Below are 15377 nucleotides of genomic sequence, written 5' to 3'. Positions count from 1 at the left end.
TGCGTCCTGGTGTTAAAAAGTTTGGGAACCACAGTTATCTAACCTTGAAGTTACAAAGGCATGAATGACGGCCTGCATCTGAGACTGTAATAAAGACTGTAGTCCTTTATTATTATTATTATTATTATTATTATTATTATTATTATTATTATTATTATTATTATTGACAGTATTTATATATCGCTTTTCAACAGAAAGTTCAAAAAGCGGTTTACAGAGAAAAATCAAATATCTAATGGCTCCCTGTTCCAAGAGGGCTCACAATCTAAAAATATGCAAAACAGCACCAGCAGACAGCTATGAGAAAAGACACTACTGACAGAGAGCGCTCATGACCATGTTTGTATTATTTCCAAAGATTTAGAAACAAATAATTTCCCTTTGGGATTGTTACTGCACATTTGCCATCACAGTCACTTTAAATTTTTCCCAGGGAGCTGACCAAACACAGCATTCACAGTGCAAAAAATGAGTGATGTCAAGTGTACTTCTGAAATCATGACTCTCGACTTCAGGAATATCCTCATAAAACCATCAGGGCACACCAAGTGGATTACGAAAAATGTTCATTAATTGTTTGTAGGATTAGTGCCGTCCTTCATAAGATCTCTCATAGAAAGCCAAGTGGCTTATAGCCAGCACTACAATCAGAACACAGTTTGACTGATCTAACACAGAGCTCATGGCATGTATAGTTAATGGGTGCCATTAGCATGAACAGAATCTTGTATCATAAGAGCCACCTCTGTTTTCTTTATATAACACTTTCAATCCTTGGAAGCATGACATTGCCTCATATCAGTCTGTCTAGCTCCGAGATCTTCTTAACTGGAGATGTCCAGCTCAGGCCTTTCTGTTTCAGCTGCCACTAGCATGATTCTAGAGCAGGGGTGCCCAAACCCCAGCCCGGGGGCCACTTGCGGCCCTCAGGGACTCACAATCTGGCCCGCGGGCAGCCCCCAGTCTCCAATGAGCATCTGGCCCTCTGGAAACTTGCTGGAACCCATTCTGGCCTGACATAACTGCTCTCCGTGTGAAGATGACTGTTTGATCTCTTGCATGAGCTGTGGGACAAGGGTTCCCTCCCCTGCTTGCTGTTTCACATCTGTGATGCAGCAGTGGCCTTGAAGGAAAGGCTAGCCTCGCTTTGTGCAAGGACTTTTACAGGCCTTGAGCTATTGCAAGACCTTCATTCATTCATTCATACAAGTTCCATCTCTAATATATTCATTTATGCAAACTTATTCAAATTTGAAATGGAAATTAATTCGGCCCCCGACACAGTGTCAGAGAGATGATGTGGCCCTCCTGCCAAAAAGTTTGGACACCCCTGTTCTAGAGCAGTATTTCTCAAACTGTGGGTCGCAAACCACTTGGTGGGTTGCCACCTGATTTTTTGAGAGTAGCGAAGCTGAAAATGACAAGCTGATAACAGAGAAGGAAAATGTATGGAACCCTTTGGAAAGTGAAATTGAGCCACACTGCATGTTTACTTGTGAGTAGACGAACATGCCTTAGTTCATTGTGAAATGCAGGCAGAGAGGAACCCCACGCCACCAGAATGGTTCTGATCTGATGAACACAACCCCCCCAAAAAACACCCGAGAAGGAAGTCCCTTCCTCCAAGCTGACAAATGTATTGAGCCTAATAGAAAGTGAAACTCAGGGCCCAATCCTAACTAGCCCTTGGGCCGGCTCAAGTTTCATGCGCCATAAGGCATTAGCGCACCCCTGGGAGAGGAAGGAGGCTGGCACACAGATGTGCGCCGGCCTCCGGAGGCTGACCCAGGTCCTAAAGAGCCATAGCACAGGTAAGATCACACTGGCCAAGTTGGGCCAGAGGGTGGGTGGTGGGCAGACCAGGCAGAGTGGAAGGTGGGGCCAGGATCTGGTACTTAGGCTTACCCCACTCCCAGGCAACCTGGCACAGCTCCAGACTGCTTGGATCTGGGCCACCACTTTAGGTGGCGCAGATCCAAGTAGCCCCATTAGGGCTGCTGTGACATTACCCAGGGCAATGGGAATGCATTACTCTTGCCCCAGGCTGAGCCACAGGCAGCCCAACCCCACTTTGGATGGGGGCAGACCAGTCGGTCTCCCCATTCCAGTTCGGGTTAGGATTGGACTGTCCGCCACACGTTTGTGTTGACTCGCTAGTAAGCTAACGTGCCTTGGCTTTTGTTGAAGGTCAGGCAAAGGGGAATGCAAGGTCATTTTAATGGTACTGATTTGATGAATGTGGAGTTCAACAAATGCTCCAGAAGGCAGCCCCCCACCATAAAAAGGATAAAAAAGAGGCTTCAGGTGGTAAGGTGAAACTTTTTTCCTTTTTAGTCTTTGGTTGTGGTTAGTCTTTAGTCTTTAGGCTTTAGTCTTTAGGCTTGCGCTGAATGGGGTTGCACTCCCTCTGAAGGAGCAGGTTCGCAGCTTGGGGGTCCTCCTGGACTCGCAGCTGCTCCTGGATTCCCAGGTGGCGGCTGTGGCTAGGGGGGCCTTCACTCAGCTTCGGCTGGTGCGCCAGCTGCAGCCGTACTTGGATCGTGCAGACCTGGCCACGGTGATCCATGCCACGGTGACATCGAGGTTAGATTATTGTAACGCGCTCTATGTGGGGCTGCCCCTGAAGATCGTTCAGAAACTGCAATTAGTGCAGAATGTGGCGGCCCGTGTGGTCACTGGAGCTAGGCGGTTTGACTCTGTCAATCCACTTCTCCAGGGGCTACATTGGCTGCCCATTCGTTTCCAGGCCCAATTCAAGGTGCTGGTTTTGACCTTTAAAGCCCTATACGGCTCTGGGCCAGGCTATCTTAGAGACCGCCTACTCCTGTACAATCCGGCTCGCCCTCTCAGGTCATCAGAGAAGGCCTTTTTACAAGTGCCGCCATCCAAGGAGGTCCAGGGGGCGGCTGCAAGAAATAGGGCCTTCTCGGTAGTGGCACCAACATTATGGAACTCCCTTCCCCTTGACTTGAGAATGGCTCCCTCTCTTGAAAGTTTCCGGTGAGGCCTGAAGACACTGCTGTTTACACAAGCCTTCTGATTTTTTGGCCTTTTTAACATTTTTTACACATTTTGTAGTTTTTACAGGCCTGATTGCTCTGTGACTTGCTCTTTTGTACTCTTTTTATTCTGTCTTTTAATCTGACTACTGTTTTTATGGTCTCTAATGTGTTTTTAATGTTTTTATCTGCTATTTGTCCTAATTTATGTTTTTAAATTTGTTTTTTACATGTTGTTAGCCGCCCTGGGTCCCTTTAGGGAGAAGGGCGGGATATAAATAAAGTTTTATTATTATTATTATTATTATTATTATTATTATTATTATTATTATTATTAAAGTTATCTTCACAGTTCTGTAGCTGATCTGAGGACATTTAACCTCTCAGAGGATCTGTTTGTCTGCAAGCTAACACTTGGTATTTAAAATTTACAACACACTAGCAAAGTTGAGACATCATGTTCTCTAGGAAGGCAGGCAGGCAAACTCTAGTATTGGGTAGAAATGCATTCCATATCAGAAACCTGCACAGAATGTGAGAAAATGGAAGCCACGACAATTGAAGGGCAAGTGTCAATTTAGCAACACCACGTTTCACATTTCACCCCAAATGAAATCTGAAGCAATTTCGGCCATTCGTTTTAGAAACACAGTTTTGATACAACCATTGAAACGTCTCAGAGGATTTCTATGCATCCCTGTGTTGTCACTAAAATGTTACTGAAAATGAAAATTGAAGCTAACTTGAAGGATTCTTCTCAAGCAAAATATCTCTGGTGTTTTGAGAAAAGCAAAATGAGTTTTAACAAGGAGCAATCAACTTCGCTCAACTTAGAATGGGCTTGGAAAGTATGAGCTATTCCCACCCACTGTTACACACAGAGACACACCCAAGTCTATTCTGACATTCAGAAAGTGCATTGTGTTGCTGATTACATAATCAGGAGTGCAACTAGTATGAATGGATTCCTCCTGGGCCCTCCCAAACTACCACGTGAGTCCCAAAAGCCCACAAGCTACAAGTCCCTGAGACCTGCCTACTGCATCTTCCCTGAGCTGGACTTCAGGTAATGAGCTGGACTTGCAAGTGATCTGAGTTCACACTACAACTCAGGGCACAATCCTATCCTGGGCTGAAACAGGCAAGCCAAGAGGCTTGTGCTGTATTCAGCTCAGGATAGTGGGCATAAGTGTCTCAGCCACAGGCAAGGGGAAGCATTTCCCCTTACACCTGGGTAAGGTCCGCTGGCCCCTATGGGTCACCTCGGACTTGCGCCACCTCTTGAAGTGGCGCAAGTCTGAGGTGAGCAGAATGGCTTGAAGCTGCTACATTCTCCCTGGGAACGGGGGTTGGGATCCGGCTGGATCTCAGCCCCGCCTCCTGCTCCCTGCCTGCCCACTGCCCGCCCTACCTTGCCCAGGAACACTTCCCTCCCGCCTACCTTTGTTGCTTATGTTGGGCCGATGCAAGCCTCAGCAAGGAAGTTGCCACAGAGGCTGGATTCAGCCTCTGTGTGCTGGCGCATCTCCATGCGCCAATGCAGCTTCCTCCTGAGGAGGCGCAAATGTGCCTTACGGCACAAGGGACTTGCGCTGGCCCAACTCATTTCCAGGATTGTGCCCTCAGTCAAGTATTACAAGTTGGATAAATTTGCATTCCAAACCTCATATTTAACTTAGCATCAGTAAGATTGGCAACATTTCTTGGGGACAGTTTGCACATTTTACTCTTAAGTAATAAATGACAACTTCTCTTATGTTGACAACAGAGAATTGTGGATATTGTGTGTCAGCAAATGTGTTTGATCCTCAGGGGGGTGAGACTGTACTCTGGAAACATAAAAATAGGAACATCTGTATTTTGTGCTAAACATTCGGCTGTGCTGCCAATACCATGCACAGGCGATAGACTTTAATATATTTCTATCCATCACACACATACACACACACATATAGAAATGGGCCTCTCAGTTACCTGCCCACATTTTCCAATGAGGAATTTATAACGATTTCACATTAAGAGGATTAGGTTACTGCAGCATATGTCCATTTAGGATTTAGGTTCTACGTGCTGAAAACATTTACTCTAATCCCACCTTGGAGATTGTTTACGTACAGATTTTGACATTTCAAGAGATCAACACATTCTTAATTTTAGTTTAAAACAAATATTTTCTCCTGACACTTTCTGTCACTTTCAGATCAATACATAAACACAATGTCTCCTTTAGAATGAACACCACATCAAAACCAATCTTTCATCTAAACTAGAAGATGAAATAAGAACATAAGAACATAAGAACAGCCCCACTGGATCAGGCCATAGGCCCATCTAGTCCAGCTTCCTGTATCTCACAGCGGCCCACCAAATGCCCCAGGGAGCACACCAGATAACAAGAGACCTGCATCCTGATGCCCTCCCTTGCATCTGGCATTCTGACATAACCCATTTCTAAAATCAGGAGGTTGCGCATACACATCATGGCTTGTACCCTGTAATGAATTTTTCCTCCAGAAACTTGTCCAATCCCCTTTTAAAGAAGTCCAGGCCTTTAAAATACAGCTTTCACTTTAGAGCAGTGGTGGCCAAACTTGCCATAGCTGAACAAAATGTGGTCCCTGGTTGGACTGCACCTTTCCATTCTGCCCGGGCACCGTGTGTAGTCCTCCTCGATCAGGGGACAGGGACGCTCTGGGCAGTTGCTTCTGCTGCCTGGCATCCCAGAAGGTCGTGTGACAGGACGTTTGGGCAGACATGACTGCTCAGAGCATTCCTGTCCCCTGATTGAAGAGAACTACATGCAGTACCTGGGCGGAACAGTAAGGTCCGTTCTCCGGGCAGATGTATTTTGTGTATTTGACTGACCATTTAGTAAAATGCAAACACTTGAACACAATCCAGTCAAACTTAACCCTTTCAAACCCCAAATCCCCTTTCAAATGGGAATGTTAACTATGCTTAATTTCCTCCCACTGAAATGGAGGGAAAGGAATTAATGGATAGCAATTAGCAACATATATGAAGGATGGGCAGAAACTGCTCTTCACCAGTAAACTTTGGTCATGAACGGCAAAGAGCTGTTTTAGGACTCACACCAATAATGCCTTCCAGTAAATATTTAATTTTCTCCCATAGAAGTGAATGGCAGCTATTTATGCTGGGGGGAACTAAAGCACTGCAGTTGAGGACATCAATACAGTGGAAGCACAATGTATCAAAGTTTTCAATACACACACAGACCCTTGAAATGTATGATTTCTCTCTCCATCAACCAAAATGGCAGGGTTTTTGCTACTTAACTACTCATTCCATGCTGATTCTCAGAGTTGAATGAATGTTCATATTGTTTACATGTCAACAACACTCCAGAGTTTTGCAACATGCTTAAGAGAACAATTTTGCAGCTCCTTCTCGGTCTCAGCACTCCTCAATCTGAAGTGCACTCTGATTAATAATATTGTTACCTCTCAGTAACAGAAGCCAATGCAATGCATTAACAGTACATCAGCAGCAGCAGCATAAACGCTATGGAGGGGGCAAATATGCAGAGTCCATTCTAATATTAGACTATAACAAATACATATGAAGCTACTTTATACAGAGTCAAACCACTGGCCCATTTAGTCCAGTACTATCTCCTTGGACCAGGAGTGGCTCTTCAAGGTTGAGGTTTCCCTCACTCCTAAGTGAGATCCTTTTAACTGAAGATGACAGGGACTGGGTGTGTGCTCTATCCCTATGCTATGAATCCTTTCTTTACTAACAATTTTGCCATTTCCACTCAATCCCCAAAATGCACCACTCTGTATGATAAAGCACAAGAAGGTTTGTAAAGGGATTTTTTTGTTGTCATCTTCCCTTAGACTGGACCGTGACTGGCACAGTGTACTAGCAGACTGCAGAAGACTTCTGTATCTCAAAGAGTTAGTGGTCCGCACAAATTCTTCTAAGAACATAAGAACAGCCCCACTGGATCAGGCCATAGGCCTATCTAGTCCCGCTTCTGTATCTCACAGCGGCCCCACCAAATGCCCCAGGGAGCACACCTGATAACAAGAGACCTGCATCCTGGTGCCCTCCCTTGCATCTAACATAGTCAATTTCTAAAATCAGGAGGTTGCACATACACATCATGGCTTGTAACCCGTAATGGATTTTTCCTCCAGAAACTTGTCCAATCCCCTTTTAAAGGCATCCAGGCCAGATCCCGTCACCACATCCTGTGGCAAGGAGTTCCACAGACCAACCACATGCTGAGTAAATAAATATTTTCTTTTGTCTGTCCTAACTCTCCCAACACTCAATTTTAGTGGATGTCCCCTGGTTCTGGTGTTAGGTGAGTGTAAAGAGCATCTCCCTATCCACTTTATCCTTCCCATGCATAATTTTGTATGTTTCAGTCATGTCCCCCCTCAGGCATCTCTTTTCTAGGCTGAAGAGGCCCAAACGCCGTAGCCTTTCCTCATAAGGAAGGTGCCCCAGTCTAGTAATCATCTTAGTTGCTCTCTTTTGCACCTTTTCCATTTCCACTATGTCTTTTTTGAGATGCGGCGACCAGAACTGGACACAATACTCCAGGTGTGGCCTTACCATCGATTTGTACAATGGCATTATAATATTAGCCATTTTGTTCTCAATACCTTTTCTAATGATCCCAAGCATAGAACCGGCCTTCTTTACTTCTGGGTGTTTAGTCTGTTCTGTCACAAGTGGGTTAACCTTTCTAGAAGTGCTGAGTCACACTTCATTAGCTTTCCTGCCTTTTAGTAAGGATGCCTTCCATGCCTTATCATATCTGGAGATGTTCTGGGCACCAAGCCAAGGTCACGTGCCTGGATGAGGCCACATTTCACGGGATTACATCAGATATTTTATTCCCTCCGAAGGTGTATAAAAGAGGGCTTGAAAATTCCATCAGAAACGCCATCTGAAATTGGTGTAGGTGGCTGTTGATACAATGACACAGCTTGCCCATATGTGGAATCTTTCCATAGGAGGAGGCACCACTTTTATTTTGAAGAATGTAAGAATACTGTGTTTCATTCTATCTGTCTGGGAGATTGTTGCCTGTGCAAAGCTAATAAATCCTGATTTCTCTCTTTCTCCTCATGGTCCGTTCTTCATTTCTGTATCCAAAAAGAACCTTGCCCTTCTGGGAATACGCACGGTATGATTATTACACCTCACCTATCATGCTTCTTTAAACACTAGAACATTAACAAATGCATTAATACCAAATATTTTCATAGTTAAGAATGGATCAAGCCAGGACTCCATAGCATGGCTTTGTAAGAAACATGCATCTTGCCCTCAACCATATCGTGTACTCTCAGCTTACTTACAACCACTTCTGCCAGCACCACCATACCTTACTACGTTGTTTGCACTATCTGGATCTTGCGCTGTTACCGTGCCCACAACAGTCCCAAGCTTGGCATTTTCATACACGTCCATGACATAGGAAGGCAAAGTGAACAACGGAGGCTCATCCACGTCCCCAACAATGATCTTCAGCATAGTTACATCTTTAAAAGGTCCTAAGTGTGAGAAGCGGAAATCGAGGTGGGTATTTGCTCCTTCTATATTAAGAGTATAGGATTTCTTTTTTTCATAGTTGAGTGGCTGTGGGGAGAAAAGAAATGTAGCATTACCACTGTGAGTACGGGCTTCACTGATTGAAAACATGCATTCTTTCGTTCTCTCATTTGCACTGTGAGGTGTACTTGCTAACCTTGGAGTTGTCCACAGAATATGGTTTGAAAAGTGTTACTCACAAATTTCCTTGCTATGGATTACTTGTGCTACCTTTATGGTATATTTATGATGGGTCTTGTCAGTTTCAGCCTTCTACTTTCTTTTATCTGAAATTTCCAAGTGAATTCTAGCCTCTGTCAAAATAAATGAACATTCTGGATTTAAGGTTAGATAACCATACTCTTCTTCCTGCTTCAGGGGTGTGTGCTTTCATTTCCACCCCTCAGAGGGAAGGAGGTTTACAACTGCACTACCTCATGGGTCCTAACCAAACCAAAAAGAGTGTACTTGTTGCATTTAAGTTGGCTGTGCACCTGTGACCATTTGCAGCATTGGACCTTGTTTGCAACCAATCACCAGGACTGAACACTCATGATTCCCAGAATTCCCAGAATGATGGCATGAAAGTCGCACCATCCTTCTGCAAGCCAAGTACATCAGCGCAAACGGTCCAAAACCATACTTGGGCAAAATGGACCTGCAGAAGCCCCCCCATCCTTCGATGGAGAAGGCAGGTTGGTAGCAAGGGTGGCTGGGGGGAGGACTGAGGTGAAATGGAGAGAGGAATGGTCAGGGCAGTTTGAGGGCAGGAAGGGGAGGATCTTGGCAACAGTTGCACACTCAGAGAGCTCCTATCCCCACTTTCTTGCCTGGCTTCTCTCCATGAGTCTCCTAAATAGCTGGCATAGATCTGAGGAGAGCCATTGGTGGACAGGTGGTCAATGAGGAGGCAATTAAGGAAAATACCTATTTACTTCTCCTGGGATGTCTGGGTGCCCTGCCATAGCATGCAGTGCACACTCCAGCAGTGACACTGCATGCTATGGACTGGTAGGTTCAGGCCCAAAGCTTCATTTTCTCAAGGATTATATCTGTCATGAATGAGGTGAAGAAGAGATTACAGTTTATACTCCGGTTTATATACAGTTTATATGCAGTATACAGTTTATACTCTTCACATACCTAAGAACAAAGTAGGGTAGGCAGCAACATTTAGAAAAAGGGAAAACTAAAGCAAATATTGGTAGGCAGTGTTATGATCAGATTCCCACAGGACCCACAGCTCAATCCTAAACAGTGTGTGCTGGCTCACTGCCAACGTGCACCGTCGCAAACGTACCATATAAAATGTGTTTGCAAGCCCTCAATACCAGAGCTAGCCCAGCGCCAGCTAGTACCAGTGGAAAGTCAGTGCACCGCCACTTGGTGGTTGCCTGAACCTTCCAGCAGCAGTGAGGTGCGTGGGGGGAGGCGAAGAGGAGGCGTTTTGGAGCAGGGGAGGTGGGGGAAGAAGGTGTGCCGCGTGGAGGGAGCGGGGGGGAGAGGGCAGGACCGGTGGAGCTCAGCTCCTCCGGATCCTGAGCTCCATGTTGGGCCCTGTGGTCCAACACTGAGCTCTCTGATTGTATGGCAGCTCCATGGCTGTCATAGAATCGAGTAGCTTCATTGCGGGCTACTTCCTTTACTCAGGGGAAGGGGGAAAATGTCCCCTTCTCCTGAGGAGGTGACAGCAGTTGCCTAGGCCATGCTGGATGCTGCTGCAGCCATTTTCGCTGCCGTGGCAGCCCTGCTGTCTAGGCAGCTCAGGATTTGGCTTGCCAGCCCAGCAAAATTCAAAGAGTGTTATGAAACCATGTAATGAGTTCACATGGTTCAGTAACCAGAGGGTTCGATTAAGCATCATCAAACTGAAGTCAATAGTCAGGAGACGCATTCATCAGGCCTGAGACATGGAGGCTGACACTGGGAACATGAAGCAGGACTCCCTAGAGAAAGGCAACAGGAGTGCCTGAGAAACTGTCCTGGAAGCAGTCAAGGCTAGGTGGTACAGAGGGTTATAGGCAAACTGATAAGCAGTTAATATCCTAGAGTGAAAGCCTTTATTAGGATGCATCTTAAGTAAGAAGCAACCTCAACTCTTAAGTGAAGGGTTAGTCGAGAAGCCCCCTAATACACTCTTCTGGTACTGATTTCTCAGCTTCTAGTTGACTTGTCAGACAGAAGTTTCTGATGATGATGTTCAAGCCTGGCAATAAAATTATTGCTCCTTATTCCATTTTTCCAGATGAAGAGGAGAGTTGTCGTTCATTAGTTTTAAGAACAAGGAATCATTGTCATTGAGGGTATGCCTGCTGAATCATCCTTTCAGGAATAACAGTGGCAGTTTCTCAATGTTGATGGGAAGGAGTCAACACAACTCCTGGATCAGACTTCCCAAATCAAAGATCTTGCAGAGGTGGCTAGACAGCTTGTGTATGTAAATACAGTGGTGCCTCGCAAGACGAAATTAATTCGTTCCGCAAGTCATTTCGTATTGCGAAAATTTCGTCTTGCGAAGCGCAGTTTCCCATAGGAATGCACTGAAATATAATTAATGCATTCCTATGGGCAAAAAAAGTCAGAACAAAGTCAAATTTGGTTTACAAAGTGTTTATTAAGTGCTCTTTAAAGGCATACATACAATACAGAGGATTTCAAAAATTTCAAGCACAAAACTTCAACTTTTTAATTTTAAAAATTCGTCTTGCGAAGCACGGCCATAGAAAAAATTCATCTTGCGAAGCACGGCATAGAAAAATTCGTCTTGCAAGTCACCAGAAAAAATTGCAAAAACGCTTTCGTCTTGCGAGTTTTTCAGTGTGCGAGGCATTCGTCTTGCGAGTCACCACTGTAGGTCATTGGTTCATTTAGCTCAATACTGCCAACACTGATTGGCAGCTGCTCTCTTAAGTTTCAGACAGGAATCTTTTTTTTAGTCTCCTGTCTGGAGATGCCACAACTGAACCTGAAACCTTTTCCATGCAACGCATGTGCTCTGAGTTATGACCCAATCCTGAAACCTTCTAGAACTGAGCTACTGACAATCAGTTGGTTTTGGCAACCTGCCCAAAGCACATGGATAAGACATCAATATTTCCAGCAAGGCACTGCCCAAGTGGTTCAGTGTACACCATGCTGCCTATTAAATCTGGCATATTTTATCAGATACCGCCTTCGATGTTATCCAAAAGATGGTTAAGAGAGGATGTTATTTATATATTCCTTTTCTTCTAGCTAGTCTGTGGGACGGCACTGAATGTGATGCTCACAGCATAATAAAACACCAAGAGGAAACATCTGTGTTAATCATTCTCAAAATATTGTGCATTTGCACAAATGTTTCTGTATACATCTTATCAAAAGCATTTTAAAAACCTGGTCAACAAAAAATATTACTTTCTTTCCGAAGTATGTAATTCCGTGCACACAGGATGCCAGGTCAAACTTTTCTCAAGTGCTTATTTTCAGCTTACCCCAAGTGTAAAATTAGCTCAGCACAACCACACGGCCTTTTGTACTAAAGGTGCTTCAATCACTTACCTCACCTGATATTTTGTGGGGTGATATAAGAATCATCTGTGCAAGCTTTGGTCAGCAGGACAAAAGTGAGGAAGGAAAATGATCATTTCCCACTTTCTATAATGTAGGACCACAGGCAGCTTTAAGACAGATTTGAAACACTGGAAGCATGGACTGCATTTATCACAACACTAGTTCTCCACCTTCTCCTCATGCTTTAAAGAAGGGAAATAGAGTCTTTGCAGTTGCAGTAAACAGCCTGACACACTAGTGGGACTCTGAAGCTCATACTGCTCTCAATTTAAGACATAAGAAGTCCACTGTTGCCCCTACAGAATACATCATAGCCAACAACAGCCAGCAAGACACTGGTATCCCAGCTTTGAGCATCAATGTCAAGGGTGAATTCTGACATCACGCTTTCCAGATATAAACTTCCATGGGATCTGCGGACAAATGTTTACTTAAGCTTCAGCTTACAAAGACACACAAAATGGCCAAGGTTTTGCATGAAGCTTTTAGTTAAAGACCTAAATGAAGGATCACAAGTTCACTATTCTGGAAAACCTATATGTGTGGTGTTGGGTGCATCATTCGCCATCTCACTCATATATAATGTAACATGGACTGCACAGGTGTACGTGCAAAGCACACATTCCAGCAAGCTTTAGGGCTGCCTACTGTATTTTTTTTTCCTGGGTTCTCTTTAGTTCCCAGTTTTGGAGTTTATTATTGCTGCTTTTTAAAGCATTGTTCTTCAGATTCAAGAGTTATCATTATGTCTTTTTTTTAAATCTGTAAGCTACCTTAAGTGCCTCCTTCCCAGACAGAGACAAGTAAGGTAGAAGTTCTACGATAAACAGAACCATAAATAATAATTCCAACTCTAAAAAAGGGAAGAATATTGAGCAATACATGTGTATGTATGTCTGCCATGCATCACGTAAGTCCCACCATATATATGAAACTTTCAGAAGAGCACATGTGTAAACTGACACCAACTGACAATTGTCTATGTTTGATAACTGATGGCATCATTTCAGATTTCTCTCTCTCACAGAGAGAGGGGGGGGACACACACACTAACAATCAAGATAAAGCACACTTCTGCACAGAAAAATTAAATTTTGAATGGACATGAAGGGTGACTCTTAAGCTGCTTTACCACATCAGAGACTACTGAAGGTGTCTCCAAGGAGGGCAGGGCTTGAAACTCTCCTGTGGGATACGGCATGCACCCCATGCATTGCTGGGTGGGGAGTCACGTAGGATTGAACTGCCTGTGTCAATTACTGCCATGCAAGGGTCAAACTTAATTAGGTAATGGCATTTCAACATGTTTAAATTTGAAACTAAAAGACAAAAGGGTTAGGAATGAAGACACTTCTTTCTGCCCATAGCTTACTTTTGATGACCAACCAATTTCCAAGATTTTTTGTCCCAGACGAGGCACTCTCATTACTGAAGGTTGGTGTGTGTGTGTGTGTGTGTGTGGAGGTAAGCATGAACACATGTGTGTAGGATTCACCTTACATACCTATAAGGACACTCCTTATATACACAACACTTCTGTTTTTCACATCTTACCCCACCTCCTTATTTCAACATGGTAATGGTAGTATCATACTTAAACATGTAGAACTGCAGATGTCACAATTACACTAAAATTATGATGGTGCAGCAAGTGACAATCAGGCCCACCCAATGGTCCAGCATCAACATCAGGCCAGAAATCCATTCAGCTCAGGAGCAGTCTCCCAACCTCGCTGGCCCCTGCAGTTACGGAAGCTGCTCAGGGACAAACTAAGCAGCTTGGAGTATTCTTATTTAGTGAACCTGTTGCTTTAGTGACAAGGATGCTAAATCAAGAGGAAAGGAAGAGAGAGGGCCGGGAAATATACGTGATAGGAGGTGTGTGTATGTTTGTGCCATCCTGCATATAAGATACTGTGGCATCACCCAGGTCCTGAATGCGCTGGATTATCGGTTTCACTTACCTTCTTCAAGGAAATAATTCCTTCTCGTGTTTCTTTGTCAGTAAATATGGAAAAAACTCCAGAGCCATCCCCATTTATGATAGAGTATTTCATGTCTGCATTTGACCCGGTGTCTGGATCATTTGCTTTGATTTTACCCACTGCAGAACCAACTTGTGCCGACTCAGGAACATATAGCTGATAATGCTCTGTAAAACAGAAGCAGGTAACGTTTGTGGTCATTCTACTGCAGGAGAACATCAGCATGTCAAAGCACATCAGGTCTGGTAAGTCTGGAGCTTAATGCCACACTGCAAATATTGTTTCATCAATCTATAGTGTATATAATTTTTTTTAAGTATTTCATTCTAGAATGTGGAACGTTCGCTGGAAAAAAAAACAGTAAGCATGTAAGAACCTTGCTGGATCAAACCATTCAGTTTAACATCATTTTTCCAACAACAGCAGCCCAGATGCTTCTAGAAAGGACACAAACAGGGCATGAAAGCTACCCTTCTCCAGCTCTTTGCCTCTGATTGTGCCGTTCAGGTATCATGGATAATTGCACCAACCTCTGCCCTATGAATCTGTCTGCTCCTGTTAAAAGCCATCTAAGCTGTTTAAAGCCATGTGCAATGCACACACTGGCGTGTGTATGAAATGAATTGTATATACTGACTCTGTATTGTATTCCCTTCTGTCTGCCTCAAATGTACTGCCACTCAGCTTCATTGAGTGACCCCATCTTCTGGTGTTATAAGAGAGTCTGCATAGTGATGTGGAGGAGTTTTTAAAGCACCATTCCAATTCAACGTAAGGTAGCTGAGATCTTATCTTTTCTGTCACTGAACTGTTTGACATTCAGAGCTATAACGCTGTGCACGACTTTAAGCCACAGGAGAAAAATATAACCATGCGGCGCTGTCTTCGTTCTCGACTCCCAAATGGCCACAGAAACACTGTAAATTTCACAGAGTGAAAAGCTAAGCAATTTTAAAGCCAGGAGTGAGTTCTCCTCCCACATTTATGTGTCTTGCAATGGTGAAAAACTTTACCACTCAGATCATAGCACTTAGCCACATCAGGTTGTGTCTTAAATGAACACTCATGCACCCTGACGGCTGGCCTGAAAATACATATATAAGAAATAAAAACTAATCCACTACAATGAGAATGAGAAAGCAGCCTTTATACCTGCAACTTATTGTTACTTATCGTTGTGATACCTTGTATATTTATTATGAGCTTCGTAAGCTGCCTTGCGCACTTGCTTTGGCATGGGAAAGGCAGGATATAAATTTTTCAAACG

The 15377-nt window shown here is 44.0% G+C and overlaps 1 protein-coding gene across 4 annotated transcripts in view; it reads right to left on the bottom strand.

The window, feature by feature from the left end:
- The window catches only part of CDH18 (cadherin 18), a 181570-nt gene that overhangs the window by 33979 nt on the left and 132214 nt on the right, over positions 1-15377 (bottom strand). For 3 of the 4 annotated variants that reach the window (XM_066625975.1, XM_066625976.1, XM_066625977.1), the window contains exons 5-6: positions 14090-14277; positions 8368-8621 (exon numbers count right to left, since the gene is read on the bottom strand). In XM_066625975.1, coding sequence (XP_066482072.1) covers positions 8368-8621; positions 14090-14277 — 442 coding nt within the window. Of the gene's footprint in view, positions 1-8367; positions 8622-14089; positions 14278-14569; positions 14577-15377 lie in introns of all 4 variants that reach the window. The other variant, XM_066625978.1, reaches the window with a different exon arrangement.

Source organism: Tiliqua scincoides, chromosome 4 (assembly GCF_035046505.1).
Source record: "Tiliqua scincoides isolate rTilSci1 chromosome 4, rTilSci1.hap2, whole genome shotgun sequence".
NCBI classification, from domain to species: Eukaryota; Metazoa; Chordata; class Lepidosauria; order Squamata; family Scincidae; genus Tiliqua; species Tiliqua scincoides.
The sequence above is the reverse complement of the archived record's forward strand: the minus strand, read 5'-3'. Positions and strand labels throughout refer to the sequence as shown.